At 45.4% G+C, this 20,784-nt stretch overlaps 1 protein-coding gene across 2 annotated transcripts in view; it reads right to left on the reverse strand.

The window, feature by feature from the left end:
* The window catches only part of LOC147677779 (fatty acyl-CoA hydrolase precursor, medium chain-like), a 239,564-nt gene that overhangs the window by 40,555 nt on the left and 178,225 nt on the right, over positions 1-20,784 (reverse strand). For both annotated transcript variants that reach the window (XM_086945440.1, XM_086945441.1), the window contains exon 11: positions 3,989-4,136. In XM_086945440.1, the coding sequence (XP_086801566.1) occupies positions 3,989-4,136 (148 nt within the window). The remainder of the gene's footprint in view (positions 1-3,988; positions 4,137-20,784) is intronic.

A 20,784-nucleotide genomic window follows, 5' to 3' on the forward strand; every position in this document is an offset into this window, starting at 1 on the left:
ATCGCCGCTTTAGCTGCATTTTTTGCTGCTAAAGTGGCGATTTTTTTATCGCCCAATCAGCAAGCTGTCGCTAACAGGCGTTAGTGACAGCTTTCTGGCGATAGCGTACGTTTTTCCCATCGCCTTGCATGCTATCGATGATTATCACTAATGACATGCAAGGTAGGCGTTCCTAACTAGAAGCGACTGAAAACAGTCACTAACACAACATTCCCCTATTAGCAACGCAGGCGAAGCGATAAAAAAAATTGCGCTAAGCGCGATTATCGCTAGTATTTAACACCTGCTGAAAACATGACTTACCTGTTTTTTCAATGGGAGGTGGATTTTCAGGCTAAGTCCACCATGGATTTCCAGCGACATTCAGGCCTTTCGCCGTGATCGCTGGATATTTTATCACAGTGGAGATAAACGTTGCTAATAGCATGTTATCTCCGTGAAATATCCAGCGATAGGCGGCAATAAAAACAAAAGCGCTAGACGCGTTTTGCGATAATTATCGCAAGTTCTTGCTAATATCCCCCAAAGGTATGTTAGATGATATTCTGACAACAATGCCTTGGTATAATTCCTCCCTAAATGATAGGACCCCGTGCTATTCTAGGATGGCAGCGCAACCTACAAAGGCACTTTTCTGAAATAATCCAAAATACGATAATGCCTAATATTTTGATTTAAAAGAAAATGTGACAGGGTGTTAGGCTCTGACTGGTTCCCTTTATTGGATGCACTCCTCTCATCACACTGATACATGACCCAAGGCGCAGGTGCACCCTGAGGTAAGATCATATTGAATGCTCTACGCAGACCTCCATATGCAGTTATTGGCTTCACTGCAACAGTCATTCCTGTGATAGGAGCTGATAAGAGGGCCTTGTGTCATTTATGAGAGGACTCCAGTGGGAACAACAGAACAGAAGGGTACATGAGGAGCAGCATTAACTCCATAGCCTGAAGTGGAGGTTAGCAATCACCTACCTCCTCCCTCAGCCTGCTCTAGAAGAACGTTCTCTACCTTCTTCTGGATTCTTTAAGTCCGCTCTCATGTAAATACCTTCCCTTAATTCTGCATGCAACATCTCACCGGAAAATCCATTCTCCTCATGAGGTAAAAGTACATTTTTTATTGCTAGGGACACCATATGTTGGAGACTTTTCAGGACCGCCCTCTGTAAAATGTGAACCTTTGGATGGAATATGTACACAGGGTTACAACTGCTGCTTAGCCGCTTGGCAGTGGTTTGCCTTTCATATGGGAGACCAGTGAAAACACTTTTTTAGGCACTTCCACCAGAACCATTTTACCCAGGCTGCACTCTGGTGATCTGACACTCCCTAGTCTAATTATACTCACAGTGAAGGAGTCCTGAAACCACATGTTCATGCCAAATGTCACCCACAGAGTACCACCTAAATGCTTAAGTAATAAACTAAGGGATAACTTGGGGAAAAGGCAGACATCTGCTAAAAATTAACCTTATTTAGACTGTGAGAAATGCAGTGTCTTTGTTGGCAGAGCCACTACCAGCTCCTGCCATAGAGGACTGTACTAAGATGAACCTTGTGCCAAAGGGAAGTGCATCAGTGTGGCTGACCAAATAAAGACAGTACCTCTGACAGGCATCGTTAGTGGACAGCACTGCCAGCTAATTCTTGGTGCTCTGGGCCAGAAAAATTAACGACTGTCTCTTGCGAGAGATCTTCTTGGAAGTGAGGACATTTTTACTGTGAGAACCTGAGATGGAACCCAGCCATGAGGCTGTCTTCGGAAGTTACACAGAAGAGGAACAATTTCAGAGATGTCACCTAATTAAGGCTGGCACCTCCAATGTCATTGCCTCATAATGTCCCCAGCTGATGGCCTTCCTATCCAGGTCTTTTTTTGGGGGCTACAGAGTTTTATATAGCGTGAACTTGACCCGAATCATGTATCAGAGCGCTTTGCATAGGACCAGTTACGTTACATGAGGACACACATTCATTTTTGTTAGGCACGTGGAGATTAAGTGATTTCATCAAACAAATAAGAGTAAATTTGGGTCTCAGGGATTATTTTTAATGACCACTCAGCACTACACTCCCCGGAGGTAACTGGACAAAATACAAATAATAGTGGAGGGTCGGAAGATATGGAATTCACAAGAGACGACTATGTGATGGAACTAGTAACAATAGTCCACTAGACAGGGTACATCAGTCATGGTTTTTGAAAAATACCCATCAGTAGCTCTTCCTGGACGCCCTTGTCATCATGTGGGTTCCTTCTAACCATGAAGGATAGGAAAAGAGTTCGGTCAAAGAAATGACAACATAGGAACCTGTGATGATATATCTGGGTCGCACGGGGCTACTGAAAAGCAGTGCGAGGGAATGTGAAAAAGTGCAAAAAGTGCAAGGTAGTGATATATAAAATTAGATAGCTCTGAGGAAAATAATTATTTATTGGAGACCTCAGAGTCTCTAAGGCTTAAAAAGAGCGAAATTGGTAGTTTCAACTAATAGCTACCAACAGGTTGGTCGACATGTTTCAGCAGGAATTACGGATCACACTGGTATCCACTGCATTCTTCAGGACCTGTGTCGCTACTGCTAGTGTTGTGTAAGAAATATAAAAAGAAAAGGTATCACCTGGGTATTAGTGAAGGATCATTCTCCCAGCATATTACACAGGAGAGTCCTGCCTCACCTCACCTGGCAAGCAGCTCAGGTAATTGAAGCACCGCTCTGTCCGTCGGTACTTCCAGCGTCCCTCTGGCTGTAAGGGGACAGCCAGAGGGACGCTGGAAGTACCGACGGACAGAGCGGTGCTTCAATTACATGAGCTGCTTGCCAGGTGAGGTGAGGCAGGACTCTCCTGTGTAATATGCTGGGAGAATGATCCTTCACTAATACCCAGGTGATACCTTTTCTTTTTATATTTCTTAAACAACACTAGCAGTAGCGACACAGGTCCTGAAGAATGCAGTGGATACCAGTGTGATCCGTAATTCCTGCTGAAACATGTCGACCAACCTGTTGGTAGCTATTAGTTGAAACTACCAATTTCGCTCTTTTTAAGCCTTAGAGACTCTGAGGTCTCCAATAAATAATTATTTTCCTCAGAGCTATCTAATTTTATATATCACTACCTTGCACTTTTTGCACTTTTTCACATTCCCTCGCACTGCTTTTCAGTAGCCCCGTGCGACCCAGATATATCATCACAGGTTCCTATGTTGTCATTTCTTTGACCGAACTCTTTTCCTATCCTTCATGGTTAGAAGGAACCTACATGATGACAAGGGCGTCCAGGAAGAGCTACTGATGGGTATTTTTCAAAAACCATGACTGATGTACCCTGTCTAGTGGACTATTGCTACTAGTTCCATCACATAGTCGTCTCTTGTGAATTCCATATCTTCCGACCCTCCACTATTATTTATATTTTGTTTGATTAAGTGATTTGCCTAGAAACACAGGATGTTTAGCGTCGTTACCGAGACTCGAACCCAGATCCCCGGGTCGCCAGATCCCCAGGTCCGAGGTCAAGCGCCCTAGCCGTTAGGCCAACTCCTCTCCCATGAATGAAACCATGATGGTCTTTTACAGAAATGAGTTGGAGTACCCCACATGATGGCAGACCGCTCACTGTGTATATGAGAGATTAGTTGTGTAAGGCCTGGAGATGGACCCCTATTTTAAGGGTCTATCTTCAGGACATGCTGCCGTGTTCTTTGCCAAACCATTGGTGTGTTGCTTGCAAAACTGCATGTAACCACCTTAATGTCAATTGGGTGAATAATTCAGAGAGCATACCTGTACTCTTTCTTGTTTACTTTCATAAGTCTGATCTTATCAAAGTCAGTGTATGACCTACGTTTTGAAAAGTATCTTACTAGATGGGAGGCTTATCTGACACAAGAACATTTGTTGATTAGGATGCAACAGTTGTATACATTGCTATTGAGTTCTAGATTTTTGATATGTGCTGTATCATCTGCAGACTTACCTCTGTGATGCCTGGCTGTTTTTAACCCTGGTATAACAAACGTCAAATCTGCGAGCATCTCAAAGTAAGAGTCTCTGATTATGATGGGATCTTGCGCGTTACCCAGATATTCATCAACTAATACATGAATAGAATCTGTCATTGAGCCCTGTAAAGATGGAAACAAAGGGACACTTTGTGGTTAAGACAGCTGATGAGTCTGAAAACGTTCAATTCTCTTTGGAGAAATACACACTGAAAAATGTTGTTTGTGTGAGCTTTATTACACTTGAACATCTACTTGAATCTTTAGTTTGTAAAAATAGAATGTGTGCAGAGGAAATAGAATATCAATGTCTCTACTAATTCAATAATTAAATACAGTTAATATTTGTTTATTTATTAATTTATTTATTTTTGATATTTGTAAAGCGCATACAATGGCCCGTGGGCGTCTCGGCACTGAGTATCTGAATAGTTTACCCTGAAAGAACTAAGGATGATTTATTGATTAAAGTGCCAGGTCTTAAGTTGTTTACGAAAAGACCATAAGGATGGACTGGCTTTAATCACTTGTGGCAGAGTGTTCCACAACTTAGGGGCTGATACCAGGAATCTTCTGTCACCCCATGAGACCGTTTTTGTACGGGGTATCACAAGATCACCTGAGCAAGATGAACGTAGTGTTCTGAACGGACGATACGGAATCAGGTTGCGGATGAGATGTGCTGGTCCTTGATTATGCAATGCTTTGTACACAATGCACAGAGTCTTGAACTTTATCCTGTTTTTAATGGATAGCCAATGCAGCTCTTTGATGGTGTTAGAGGCAGAGAGATGTTTGGGGATATTTCCCAAAAGCCTTGCAGCAGAGTTTTGTATTGTTTGCAGTTTGTTCAAGACTCCTTCCTGTGCATTGAGGAACAGAGCATTGCAATAATCCAAAGTGGACAGCACAAGGGAGGTGACAAGAGTTTTGCCAGCTTTATCAGGTAGAAAAGGGAGAATTTTTTTGATAAGCTTCAGTTTGTAAAAGGCTGAAGAGGTAATCTGGTTGGCATGTGGGTGGAACGTGAGGCGGTCATCAAAAATGACTCCCAGATTCCTCACTTTACTAACAGGCTCGGGGGGAGAGCCTAAGGAGGAAGGCCACCAATTGGATGACCACTCAGGTGTTAGTGGTCCGAAGATGACTACCTCCGTTTTATCGGAGTTTAACTTTAAGCAATTGGAAGCCATCCAACTCCCTATTGCTATCATGCCTGATTTAAGGTCATCTGCCACTTTATAGCCATTGTTCTTGATGGCTAGAACCAACTGGGTGTCATCTGCGTAGGAAGTAAGGCTCATCCCATAAGCCCGGATGACATTGGCTAAGCCCGACACGTAGATGTTAAATAGTGTCGGGCTTAGGGATGAGCCTTGAGGTACTCCACATGGCAGCGACATGGTGGACGAATGAAATGGTTCCATTGTAACTACCTGGGTTCTATCAGCCAAAAAGGAGGCCAGAAGTTTACTGGCAGTCCCTTGTACACCCAGGCCTTCGACACGGTCACGGACACGGTTGAAACATGAAACTAGTCAATAACTACAGGCCAGATGTATTAATGTTTTTCCATGGCATAAAATATTCATAAAACTGTCTTGAATCAGCAATTACACCCTTTTGAGAAGCTGCATTAACATTTTCTTAAGCAAGGGCAGAATACTCATTAATTAGGGCTATCTTTCGTTGATTAAGCAATTTTAAGACGGATGTAATCCTAGAACAATAACGATTCAGGAATTATATAGAGATTGTAGATTTGGGAAAGATATGTTGCCATCAGTTGTTTTGGTTCTATATACCACCTAGTCATACATTTTACAGTACCTCCTTTGGTGATTTAAATTTCATTCCCAAAAGATTTTGTGCATCTAAGATCAATTTAGGAGCTCAAGAAGTGTCATCTGCTGGTGCCAATGGCAGATTTTGTTAATAGAATCATGAACCACTGACATATGCATCCACATATGAATACTGCGAAAGATATTCAACCATGTCTGATTTTCTGTATCTGTAGTTAGATGTTTAATGTTAGTGGGGAGAATATAACCATTTGCAGTGGAGTTGCATGGATGGGCAATGAGGAAAGTGAAGCCCAATCACAAAGACATACATTTGTATCATTTTATAGGCCTTCTCCACTTTTTCAAGCCCATTTTGTGTTCCTCACTGGAGTTTCAATAAAAGCCTGAGTTTGCAAACTGTGTGTGAAAAACACCCAGAACCCACCAGATGTTCTGAGAGTGTAGGGTATATGATTTCTCCACATGCAAAAACATTTTCCATGAGACAGAGAAAGACAAAAAAGGCATTTGCTAGTGCAAATGAAAGGATGTCAGAATGAGAATACATATTGTTCTTCCTTTTTTAAGGGTTTCAAAAAGTCATAGAAAAATGTATGACATGAAATAAGAGTACCCAATTAATATAAATTCGCCACTGGATCTCAGTCCTTTGTGATTCTTCACCGAATTATAAGAATCTAGATTGACGAGTCTCTGAGCCACTCACAAAAAGTTAGTAAGATCCTAGATAAAAGAATCCTCAAAAAAAACTAGATGGACATAAAGAATAGATAGATCCAAAGAGTAGAAAAGCACACCATTTTAGTTAACATACTAAATGCAGCCAATGATCATTTTTCCTATCACATTTATTGCCAGTGTGTCAGTTAGGAACAGAGTATATATATACTATGGTTAGTTTGTCCTTCATATCATTGTAACACTAGAACCCTGAATAAGAAATAATACTTATTTTTTCGCCACCTTCTATTTAAAAAAATAAGTTCTAATTTTAATTTTCTCTTTGTTCTGATGTTTTTGTAGAGTTACGTTTTCCCCTTCAGTTATCTGTTTAATTTCTCACCACCATATCTTAAAATTGGTTGCAATACACTTTCTGCCCATATTCTTGCGATCATTAATCCACCTATGGCAGTGATCATGCACAGAATCATATGAATAAACATTGGATAATTGATACAGTGAAGGAAAACAGTGCTAGAGAGGAATTCAGATGTGTATCTTCTCTTGGGCATTGCTAAAGAAGCCTGATATCTGTGACGATTAAGGTGATAAACTTGGATAAAAATTAAATAAATGCAGGTGGCCCACACTGCTGTCCCTATACCTGTGGCAGAAATGTGATGCTCCAGAGTATAGTTTTGAAAATGTTTTTGGATTGTAGTAAACATAATGGAGAAAGAAAAAATGAAGTCAATAGTATTTAGTACAAGCGACAGTGATATTAATAAAATAAATTACCATAGTCTACACTTGTTCTTCTGCATCTGCAATCTGAGAAGTACAAATTATAGTTAGGGCTTGGGCCATTATCATGCCTTCACTTGTTACAGAGTTGGTAAATAATATGGGAATGATATTCAGAAGTGCATATAACTTTACCAAATAGGTGGTTGGGAAGACTATCTCCTTCATGTGTTTTACATCCATCACATTTTGCCTTCTTCTTGTAATAGAGCAAACAGGAGAAATCTGTATTTTCCGTTCTCTGCTGATCACATTTTTTTAATCCTGCCTAAATCATCCTCCATCTGTCATTTGCACTGCATATTTTTCAACTAGTGCACTTTATAGAGATTTGTAATAATGAAAAAACCTAGCTGACCCAACGTGTGGTGTGGATGTATCATTTTGGAAATGTTAACTACCTTTTCATATTTACTCGTGGATGTGCGAGTTCCTGAATTATTTTAAATGTAAGTTTTAAAAAACTATTTTGGTTAAAACTTGTTTAAATATGTGCTAGGTTGAATAGCATACATGAGGTCAGATAAATACAAACATTGATTTGCCGTGCATGTATGTAGTGGCACATAAAAAAGCATCTCAGAATTTTTTCATCAATATCTCTAAATAACTTTCTTTGAGATTTTATATGCACTTTTTTGCCAAATACATTTAATTACCTGGATCCCAAAAACATGTATTTTATGATAATAGAATAAGAAAAACAGCCAAAGTAAAATTACAATTTTTATATTTAATCCTGCAGTAGCGGCCCTTGGAGGGAGTGCCGTGGGGTGGGGCGGCAGAGGGGCAGGGTGGGGGGGGGGGGTGGGGGGGGGGGGTAGTAAACTCTGGCTCACGGCCGACCAAAGTAATGTAATCAAATAAAATCACTGTGCGCGCTGAGACACATTTGGCGTTTCAGCACGCGCAATGAAATTCATTTTATATGAAGCACAAAAGGCCTATAATTATTGCTATATATTTGCTGGGAGAACACGCAGGCCAGATATTTTCTAACTCTTTAAACATTGTATAATTTCTCCAGGGAGACAGGAGCTAATAGCTCATCTTGAGTGAAAGCTGTTGACCACTGCAGCATTAGGTGTTCCATATAGTCTTTAATTAAGCATAGTCAACATGCTTATTTAATTCAGATGAAGCAAATAGCTTTTTGTACCGTATGACATCTCTTAATTGCTGCTCCCATGTTACATTTTTTCCATTAAGGTTATATAACTTTCAGATGATTTCTACAAAATATATTGTAGTTCCAGGCTTTCCGCATTCAGCTTATATCATTTTTCTGGCTGGACTGTATTCCATCCAGCATTCTTGGCAAATTTCAACTGTTTTTTTCCCCTGAACTTCAGTCATTTGTTCTACGCTGGTGTATTATATATTATCAGTCTCCAAACAAATCCTATTGTATTCTATTATAATGCCCATGATATATGTTTAAATACACACCACATCTGGAAAATATGTGTGAATTTGAGACTTTGAAATATTCTAATTAGCTAAGAAATGTAATATCTTCAATGTATTTCGCCATTATTAAAGGTCGACAAACTGGAGCCATGAGAAATTGATAGGGTCTGTTGTTAATTAATTTGCACAGAAATAAGTGCCAAATATTTCTCAGTCAGCCACTGAAGCTTGCCCCAATGATTGCCCCACCCATCACTGTCAAACGCGAGTACAAACACTACCTACTAGGGATTCACATTCATACAAAGGTGCCAACTTGGAGTACTCCAGGTAGTACAAAGAGATAAGAATGGCCTGGAACACACTGGTATTGTTGTTTTTGTTTTTATATAAAAAGGTATATTGAACTTTTAAACAATCTTTTTATGTTCTGGCTCAAAAATAGGCATCCAGAGACACCATGTGGCAGCCGCGGCCCGTGGAGGGAGTTCCTTGGGGCAGAAAGGTGGGGCGGGGGAGGGGCAGGGTGGGGGGTGCTAAACACCGGAATATGGATAATGTGAGGTAAGTAAACATTTTAATAAATCAAACGAATTTCGTAGCGCGCCCTAATGCGATGCAGGGCGCGCTACGAAAATTTTGTTTGATTTATTAAAATGTTTACTTACCTCACATTATCCATATTCCAGCACCGTTGATCACCTATTTACTTTTATCAGGACAAATATAGAGCGTTTGGCAATTGTACAGAATAGTTTTGTGTGTTTATAAGTAGAGTCTCCACTACAGAATACGCCTGGAAAAGCATGGAATTTTTCTTGATTATGAATAAGTCTTCCAGTTTTTAATTTTTACAGATAAATACAAACAGAAAATAGTGTGTCTGTCTGTATTTATTTTTAAAAGTGGAACCATACAGATAATTAGGCTTGTTTCGAGTGACTCTCCATGTTATCATTCATGTATTTCAAGCCAATAGCTGTACACATTGACAGCTTAGGAAGTCTAAAAGCAGGAAGTTATTTCCTTAAATACCTCATCTCAACATTTGTTCGTGTTATAATGTTAATAGTTTGATTTGGGCATCATATTTTATTATATTTGGCTTTATAATGTGCTAAACTTAGAAAGGCACCAAAGTATAAGTGCACATTTACCAGTTAAATATTTCCATATATACATATTACAATTCAGTTGTACACAAAACTCAAATATTATGGATAAATACAGATAAGATGAGCAAAACGAAATATGAATAAATACACACAGAAATGTTAAAAAATAAATACCAAAAAACTGGGAGTGCTAGATGGTTGCCTGTGTCTTTGCATATTTCTGTTTCCAGATGCTTTGAAAATAGACTCTCCTTCACATTTTTTCTAAGAATTATTTATTCCGGTTTAATGAACATTTTCTCGAAGGGTGAGGAGAGCGACCCTTGACTCTGTCCCAGGTCCCCATGCTGCAACAGCACCACCAGTTGTGCCCGTGTCTTCCAGCTCGCTGGTGCTGACTCTGACGCGAGTTCGAGGCCCTCCTCCACCCGCAGGCTAACACTTGCGCCTTATCCCTGGTGGCCAGTGGTGGGCGGTAGGTAGCTGTGTATTCTGGTATTGCATTGTATTGTATTCCGTTTTTGCCTGTACTCCGTTGTTTCTCCTTGTATTCCTTGCATTATTGTGGTATTCTATTGTGCCGGTATTCTGTTTTTTCCTTGTATCCCTGCTTATTGTGCCCTTGGTTCCCCGCACGTTCTGTTCTCGTGTTTACCGCCCCTGAGTCCCCTATGACACCCGACTCCCGCTCGCCCATACGCCCCGCTGCCGCCTCCCAGCTGCTCCTCCCTCCCTCCTCCCCTTCTTATGGCAGCTGTTGCGCGGTGAGGAGAGCGACCCTTGACCCTGTCCCAGGCAGGTTGCTCCCCAAGCCGCAAAAGCACCACCTGTTGTGCCCGTGTCTCCCAGCTCAACGCTTCTGCCTCTGATGCAAGTTTGAGGCCCTCCTCCAACCGCAGGCTACCACCTGCGCCTCATCCATGGTGACCAGTGGTAGGCGGTAGGTAGCTGTGTATTCTGGTATTGCATTGTATTGTATGCCGATTTTGCCTGTATTCCGTTTTTTCTCCTTGTATTCCTTGCATTATTGTGGTATTGTATTGTACCTGTATTCTGTTTTCTCCTTGTATCCCTGCTTATTGGGCCTTTGGTTCCCCGCTCGTCCTGCTCTTGCGTTTCCCGCTGCTGAGTCCCCTGCGGCCCCACCCCCTGCGTGCCCATTCGCCCCGCTCCTGCCACCCAGCTGCTCCTCCCTCCCTCTTCCCCTTCTTATGGCGGCCGCTGCGCGGCCGTGCCACTACAACATCAGCACCCTCCACACACTCAACGCCGGCTGATCACATACCGGCTTCCATGCTACCCCAAGCGAACACATGGACCCTTCGCATGCCAGAACTGCCGCTACACCAGCCTCCAAACCACCACCACACCCACCAGAGTAGGTCGTAACAGACTCTGAGGCCTTTTACTCAACACCCGCTCCGCCCGCAAACATGCCATCGAACACTGGGGCCTACTCGACTCCACCTCCCCAGGCGTCGCCTTCCTCACGGATGAATCCCTCCTCGGCACCCGACATCGCCATAGCCATCCCTGACGGCTACAAAATCACCCGCAGGGACCGCACCAACAGAGCAGGAGGAGGAATCACCATCGTCCACAGAAACACCCTCAGAATCTCGACCAGCACCGACGACACGCTTATCGCCACCGAACACCTGCACTTACAGATCCACACAGATCCCAACACCACCCTCAGAGGAACCCTCATCTACAGACCACCTGGCCCTTGGCCGCAGTTCAGCAACTCCATCGCTGACTTCATCAGCACGCCCGCCCTTGCGTCTATGGACTACATCCTCCTCAGTGACCTGAACTTCCACCTCCAGAACACCAAAGACAGCAACTCCACCACCCTGCTCGACAACCTTGCCAACCTCAGACTCAAACAGCTCGTCACTACCCCCACCCACTCCACCGGACACATACTCGACCCCATCTTCTCAGCCAGCAACCACGTCACCTTCAGCCACACCACGATCTCCACTGGATCGACCACCGCTGGGTCCACTTAACCTTCAAGAAGCTCATCAAGCACCACCACACACAATGGGCCCCCCACCGCAGCTGGAGCAAAGTCACCGGAGACCAGCTAGCCACCACCCTTGCCCGAAACCCACCTAGGGACCCTACCGACACCAACACTGACTCCGCTGCCCTCAACCTCAGGCAATGGATCAATGACTGCGCCAACACTCTTGTCCCAATCAAGAAGCCCTCGAACAGACGCACCGTCAGAAAAGCCATTTGGTTCACCGCCGACCTTCAAGTATCCAAACAGGCCTGCCATAGGCTCGAAAAGAAGTGGCACCACGAACAGACACGAGATAGCAAGCAACACAGCCTACAAGAGCGCCATCCGCAGACACCACCAACACATGCGTACCGCCAAAAGGACCTCCTTCAAAGAGCACATTGACAATAATGCACTCAACAGCAGAGGTCTTCAACACAGTGAAGGAACTCTCCAACCCCAGCTCCAACTCCAACGACATCCCGCCTTCTCAAGACCTCTGCGACTCTCTAGCCACCTTCTTCCAATGCAAGATCGCAGACATCTACGATAGCTTCAGCAACCAGGCCCCTCCGACAGACACTGACACCTCAGACGCACCGCCCCCTGCTCTTCTGGACCGACCCACGTCAACGTCAAAGACACCATCAAAATTATGAACACCATCCACTCCGGCTCACCATCCGACCCCTGCCCGCCACACATCTTCAACAAAGCAAGCTCCACCATCGCATCCCATCTCTGCAAGATCATCAACAGGTCCTTCGAGACTGCCACCTTCCTGGAGAGCTGGAAGCACGCCGAGATTAACGCCCTACTCAAGAAACGCAAAGCTGTCCCCAAGGACCTCAAGAAATTCTAGCCAATCTCCCTCATCCCGTTCCCGGCAAAAGTCATAGAGAAGATCGTCAACAGGCAACTGACCTCCTTCCCCGAAAACAACAAAATCCTGGACCCATCCCAATCTGGATTCCACAGCAACCACAGCACCAAAACAGCCCTCTTCACCGCAACCGACGATATCAGGGCCATGATAGACAACGGAGAAACCACGGCCCTCCCCCTCCTGAACCTCTCGGCAGCCTTTGACACCGTCTGCCACCACACCCTTTGCACACACCTCCACAACGCAGGAATCCGCGATAAAGCACTGGACTGGACCACCTCCTTCCTCACTGGCAGAACTCAGAGTGTCCGCCTCCCCCCATTCCGTTCCTAAGACACCAATATCACCTGCAGCGTACCCCAAGGATCGTCCCTCAGCCCGACACTCCTCAACATCTACATGACACCGCTCGCCAACATCACCAGATCGCACAACCTCGCCATCGTCTCCTATGCCGATGACACCCAGCTGATCCTCTCCCTCACCAAGGCCCCCACCTCCACCAAATCCAACCTCCACGAAGGAATGAAGGCCATCAGCCGCCTGAAACTGAACTCGGACAAGACAGAGGTCCTCATCATCGGATCCACCCCCTCCGCCTGGGATGACTCATGGTGGCCGGCCACACTGGGAGCTGCACTGACACCCACCAACCATGCACGCAACCTGGGAGTCATCCTTGACTCCGCACTGTCAATGACCCAGCAAGTGAACGCTGTCTCCTCCTGCTTCAACACCCTCCGCGTGCTCCGCAAGATCTACAGATGGATCCCCACCGGTACCAGAAGGACAGTCACCCAGGCCCTCATCATCAGCAGACCGGTCTACGGCAACGCTGTCTACTCAAGAACATGAGCCAAACTCCAAAACGACTACAACGCATACAGAACGCCTCTGCACGCCTCATCCTCGACATACCCTGCCACAGCCACATCACAGCCCACCTGAAAGACCTACACTGGCTCCCCGTCAACAAGAGGATCACCTTCAAGCTCCTCAACCATGCTCACAAAGCCCTCCACAACGCCGGAGCAGTATACCTCAACAAACGTCTCATCTTCTACACCCCAAACCGCCAGCTTTGCTCCGCTGAACTCGCCCTCGCACCCGTCCCCTGCATCCATCAAGCAACTGCCGGTAGCAGATCGTTCTACCACCTCGCCGCTAGAACCTGGAACGCCCTCCCCATCTGCCTACATCAAACCCATGACCAGCTGGCCTTCAGTAGCTTGCTCGAGCAGTAGCAGCACCCCCCCAGCGCCTTGAGACCCTCACGGGTGAGTTGTGCGCTCTACAAATGTAATGATTGATTGATTGAGAAAGCAATGCTCTAATCATTCAGTATTAGATTCAAGAATTTTAACAACGTCATTAACCAGTTGACTACTAAGCCATTTCCCTGCCAATGTGGTGTTCTTTTACTGAAGTTTGGGGCACTTCTTGCAAGAACCTTTATGACCTTTTCCCACCAAAGGTATGAAGGCCCAGGGTGAACCCCAAAGTCCCTAAATTAACCTGTGCTTAATCCTTTGGTAGCTTTGCACAAAGCAGTCAGGCTCCAGCACACAAACATTAATAAAATGAAAACACAACAGAAGAAAAACCCCAAACTAATTTAGAAAAACTGTTTATTTGTAACAAATAAAATGATACCAGAACAAAAATCCAATAGAGAAAAACAGAGATATTGGTTTTTAAAGTATTTTGATAGCAACAATAACTAAGAAGGACAAATAGCCACTCTTGGTTATCTGTTCACGGTAGCCAAGATGAAAGTCACATGTTCAGGCCCACCACACCTTGGCACATACCGGGACCAGATTAGTCCAGCTGAAGAGTTACCTTCTCAAGTCCGACGCAAAGTGTGCCATTTGTGTTAGTGGCAGCCAAGACGCTATCACAGCGGGGATCAAGTCGATCACCGCAGACAGTCGTTACTGTAACAGAACGAGCTGGTTGATCATCATGGATGGTCACTGTCGGTGCAGAGTGCAGGTTTCACATTGCCGGTCATTGCAGACAGAGACTGTAGACGCGAAAAGCAGATACCACTAGAGTTTTGCATTGGGGGGGTCATCACTGTTAGTTGATTCACTGAACAAAGAGGCCAACTTATGGTCACAAGGAGTTCAAACTTCAGGACGTTCATCTTTTATTGAGGAGTGATTTGAAGTGGGGTAGACTTCAAAGACATGCCTTTGAAGTGAACAGATGACCTCCCTTTCTGCCCTAGTACCAGACTCACTGAAAGGGTTTTATGCAGCCCTTTGTGTGTGGTCAGGACACATTCTATTCAGGTGTAAGGGAGGCTGTGTCAAGCTCCTCCCTCCGATCCTGCTAGAGATGTCCCATTGATACACACTTAAGCTAACATTGTGTATAGCTATCAATGAGGACTACACAATGCCCAACTGCCAATTACACACAGTCATGTGATCAGAGACTGGCTATCAGCACCATTTTCCTAAAGCAAGAAAATGCTGACTTTCGAAAAGGTGAAAATTTCAGAATAGTAATTTAAAACCCTGCGTCACCATAAGTTTGGATTTTAAATTGGGATTCCAGAGACACCAATCTTGAATCAAGTATATCTTCCCATTTGGAAATGACACTTATAATATGTAATAAAGTAATCCCAGTGTTATCCTATGGGAGAAATAGGCCTTGCAGTAATGAAAAATGAATTTAAGAGTTTATCACTACCAGAATATGTAAAACTTAAAAGTACATGTCCTGCCTTTTAAATACATTGTAGCCCTCTGGGCTGTCCAGGACCTACCTTAGGCGTCGCTTATATGAATAAAAAGAGATGGTCTGGTCAGGGGAAAGGTTTATTTTGCCTGCTCGAAATGGCAGTGTGAACAGCACACACAGGCTTTGTAATGGCCGAAACATGGTTAGAGGACTACTTAAGAGGGTGGCACAATCTGTGCTGCAGTCCCAGGGACAGACTAATTTGCATGTAGCCAGGTTCTGAGCTGGGATGGTGCAGTGAGCTAAAAAACGGTGATGGATCAAGACCTGATCTGTTGACTGGGTACGAGTGTTCTGTTTAATTCAGATACTCTATCCATCACCACCCCCTTTTCTGAATCGTTTTGTCCACCATAAGCGTGGAACGGTATACTCAGATGTGAGTCCCTTGCTCACTGCACCATCAGGATTCAAGCAAGCCGGGCCGAAGACGCTGTAATGCTAGAAACCGGTCCCCGGAAGCTTGTTTCCTTTCCAGTATAAGAATTGGCTTGGTAGATTGGTCTGCCCTGTTCCCATGATGCACTGGGCCAGGGACAGACTAATTTGCATGTAGCCAGGTTCTGAGCTGGGATGGTGCAGTGAGCCAAAAAACGGTGATGGATCAAGCCCTGATCTGTTTACTGGGTACGAGTGTTCTGTTTAATTCAGATACTCTGTCCATCACCACCCCCTTTTCTGAATCATTTTGTCCACCATAAGCGTGGAAGGGTATACTCAGATGTGAGTCCCTTGCTCACTGCACCATCAGGATTCAAGCAAGCCGGGCTGAAGACGGCTGTAATGCCAGAAACCGGTCCCCGGAAGCTTGTTTCCTTTCCAGTAAAAGAATTGGCTTGGTAGTTTGGTCTGCCCTGTTCCCATGATACACTGAGCCAGGGATAGACTAATTTGCATGTAGCCAGGTTCTGAGCTGGGATGGTGCAGTGAGCTAAAAAACGGTGATGGATCAAGCCCTGATCTGTTGACTGGGTACGAGTGTTCTGTTTAATTCAGATACTCTGTCCATCACCACCCCCTTTTCTGAATCGTTTTGTCCACCATAAGCGTGGAAGAGTATACTCAGATGTGAGTCCCTTGCTCACTGCACCATCAGGATTCAAGTAAGCCGGGCCGAAGACGGCTGTAATGCCAGAAACCGGTCCCCGGAAGCTTGTTTCCTTTCCAGTATAAGAATTGGCTTGGTAGTTTGGTCTGCCCTGTTCCCATGATGCACTGGGCCAGGGACAGACTAATTTGCATGTAGCCAGGTTCTGAGCTGGGATGGTGCAGTGAGCTAAAAAACGGTGATGGATCAAGCCCTGATCTGTTGACTGGGTACGAGTGTTCTGTTTAATTCAGATACTCTGTTCATCACCACCCCCTTTTCCGAATCGTTTTGTCCACCATAAGCGTGGAAGGGTATACTCAGATGTGAGTCCCTTCCTCACTGCACCATCAGGATTCAAGCAAGCCGGGCCGAAGACGGCTGTAATGCCAGAAACCGGTCCCCGGAAGCTTGTTTCCTTTCCAGTATAAGAATTGGCTTGGTAGTTTGGTCTGCCCTGTTCCCATGATGCACTGGGCCAGGGACAGACTAATTTGCATGTAGCCAGGTTCTGAGCTGGGATGGTGCAGTGAGCTAAAAAACGGTGATGGATCAAGCCCTGATCTGTTGACTGGGTACGAGTGTTCTGTTTAATTCAGATACTCTGTCCGTCACCACCCCCTTTTCTGAATCGTTTTGTCCACCATAAGAGTGGAAGGGTATACTCAGATGTAAGTCCCTTGCTCACTGCACCATCAGGATTAAAGCAAGCCGGGCCGAAGACGGCTGTAATGCCAGAAACCGGTCCCCGGAAGCTTGTTTCCTTTCCAGTATAAGAATTGGCTTGGTAGTTTGGTCTGCCCTGTTCCCATGATGCACTGGGCCAGGGACAGACTAATTTGCATGTAGCCAGGTTCTGAGCTGGGATGGTGCAGTGAGCTAAAAAACGGTGATGGATCAAGCCCTGATCTGTTGACTGGGTACGAGTGTTCTGTTTAATTCAGATACTCTGTCCGTCACCACCCCCTTTTCTGAATCGTTTTGTCCACCATAAGAGTGGAAGGGTATACTCAGATGTAAGTCCCTTGCTCACTGCACCATCAGGATTAAAGCAAGCCGGGCCGAAGACAGCTGTAATGCCAGAAACCGGTCCCCGGAAGCTTGTTTCCTTTCCAGTATAAGAATTGGGTTGGTAGTTTGGTCTGCCCTGTTCCCATGATGCACTAGGCCAGGGACAGAATAATTTGCATGTAGCCAGGCTCTGAGCTGGGATGGTGCAGTGAGCTAAAAAACGGTGATGGATCAAGCCCTGATTTGTTGACTGGGTACGAGTGTTCTGTTTAATTCAGATACTCTGTCCATCCCCACCCCCTTTTCTGAATCGTTTTGTCCACCATAAGCGTGGAAGGGTATACTCAGATGTGAGTCCCTTGCTCACTGCACCATCAGGATTCAAGCAAGCCGGGCCGAAGACGGCTGTAATGCCAGAAACCGGTCCCCGGAAGCTTGTTTCCTTTCCAGTATAAGAAATGGCTTGGTAGTTTGGTCTGCCATGTTCCCATAATGCACTGGGCCAGGGACAGACTAATTTGCATGTAGCCAGGTTCTGAGCTGGGATGGTGCAGTGAGCTAAAAAACGGTGATGGATCAAGCCCTGATCTGTTGACTGGGTATGAGTGTTCTGTTTAATTCAGATACTAGTCTAGTCGCTGGCTGCCTCATACCCTCCCGGAGTCATATAAATACCGGGCAGTCGACCTCACCGGTCTAAGGGTGGCGGTCACGCTGAGGGGCTCTACATAGACCTGCCTTGCTACCGTTCTATTTTTGCGCATTTGCACATTGCTATTCCAGCTACTGGCACTATCAGCATCGTGTTTTTAAAATTTGTATTGTGATGTTTTAACCCCCTTTTATTATGCAGGTGTAGTTGTACTCTGCTATACTTACTTGATTAGCGCTCTTAGCGCTTACTTTGGGCACTGCTATCGCCGTCTTCGCTCGCCAGCCGATCTAGGTGCTGGGGCGATTGACGGCCGCCATCTTGAGGTAGGCAGGTCAGCGCTCTAGTCGCTGGCTGCCTCATACCCTCCTCACTACCTATAAATGTGTTTCCCCTATAGACGGCGCAGCGGGCTGGCGCAGCGGGCGTGCCGGAAGCGCGCCAAAGTCGAGCCAAAGTCCAGCCAGTCTGCGCTGAGCCCGTGCCTAGTGCCAACACCCCTGGTTCAGCGACCAGATTGGTCTACTCGTCCTCATTCCTCTCTGTACTTCGGTCACCAGGCAGTGACTGCTGTGTTACTTATGACCCACTTTCTCTCACCGATGTACCCCACCAAGTATCTTGTGCACACTGCTCATTTCGGACACATATTGTCAACTCCAAAGTTAAGGCCCTGACTACTCCACCCCCTCCGATCGCCACTTTTCACTTAGCACTTATCAATGCCCGTTCCATGTGCAAACACAGGCAAGAAATTGCAGACCTAATAACAGATGCCCACTTGGACGTCCTGTTCATCACGGAAACCTGGACGGATGGTGCCTCGGACCCCGACTTGGTTATAGCAGTCCCCAGTGGGTTCACCATACATAGACAGGACAGAGTAGGCCAGCGGGGAGGTGGGGTAGCAATTATTGTCAGAGACTATCTCCCAATCAGGACCTCACCGATTCCATCCACATGTTGCGAAGCCCTACTATTTAGTATTAAGCTCACACCCCTCTATAATTTTAAAGGCGTACTGGTATACCGCCCACCTGGAGCACGTGCCCCCTTTTTACTCAGCCTTGGGTCTATATTGGAATCCATAGCCCTTGAAGATCACCTTGCAGTGTTAGGCGACTTTAATTTCCACCTTGAATCAAGTAGCGACACAGACACTGCAGGCCTCTTAGCAGACATGGAAACACTAGGTCTGTATCAACGTATCTCGGCCCCTACCTATGACGCTGGTCACACTCTTGACGGCATTTTCACTAATATTGAGTCTCTACATATTGCAGATGTCCTTCCCCTGGCATGGACCGATCACCACGCCATTTTAAGTCATTTAGCTATCCCCGACGCCACTAAGAGGAGGGCCGTTAACAATAGCCCCATACAGGTGAGAGCATGGAAGGACATAAAGGTGGGGACATTGAACACATTGCTGGCCAGAACATCGCCATTGCTGTCAGACGACCCTACTGTTGCCACAAATCAGTTCAATACCTGGCTCAATCAGGCCACACTTGAGCTAGCGCCCGTAAAATCTATCTCCCAGAATCGAGCCTCTCCTAGTGCCCCCTGGTTCTCGGATGAACTCAAAAAACAGAAACAATTAAACAAACAAAGAGAAAGACTTTGGCGGAAGCGCTACGACACAGAAAATAAATCATTATACAAAGATTCACTTGCCCGGTACAAACAGATGATCACAGAGGCGAAAAGAGCCTATTACGCCGCACAAATTGAGACCGCCAAAAACTCATGCAAAGAGTTATTCAACATCACTAAACGCTTGTCCGGTGGCACGCACGACCTCACACCACCTCCCTCACAACATCTTTGCGACGCCTTATCTGATTTTTTCTTTAAAAAAGTTAACGACATCTATCAGGCTTTTTCTTCAAACACGGACTCTACCCCACTATCTACCCCACTATCATTGTCCTCCATCTCACGGGATAACATACTGACCCGCTTTGTCGATCTTACTATGGATCAGACAAGGAGCATTATTTCAAGGATCAAATCAGGTTCAGCACTAGACCCGTGTCCGCTTAAAGTTATTATGCCAGTTATGGACACATTGATACCGGTTATAACCCATGTTTGTAACACTATGTTTAGCTCCGGAATCTTTCCGGCTTCCTTGAAACATACGCTGGTCAAACCCCTCTTAAAGAAAGTTAATTTGAATAAAGATGACCTGAAAAGCTATCGTCCGATAGCCAGCCTTCCTTTCCTGGCTAAGGTAATAGAAAAAGCCATGAATCAGCAACTGTCGGAATTTGTGGAGCAGCACCAGTTGCTCGACAACACCCAGTTCGGATTCCGCAGATGTCATGGCACGGAAACTGCCCTCTTAAAGGCTGCGGATGACATCAGAGCCATACGAGACCAGGGGGGGACAGCACTCCTGGTATTGTTGGATCTTTCGGCGGCCTTCGACACGGTCGACCACAAGTTCTTAGTCGACCATGTCGAAAGACTGGGGGTCCAGAAAACTGCTTTGGACTTGCTTGTATCATTTCTGGCCAATAGATCACAGGCAGTATCTCTAGGACCCTTCCAATCATCTAAGG

The sequence above is a fragment of the Lissotriton vulgaris genome, chromosome 12 (genome assembly GCF_964263255.1).
Source record: "Lissotriton vulgaris chromosome 12, aLisVul1.2, whole genome shotgun sequence".
NCBI lineage: Eukaryota > Metazoa > Chordata > Amphibia > Caudata > Salamandridae > Lissotriton > Lissotriton vulgaris.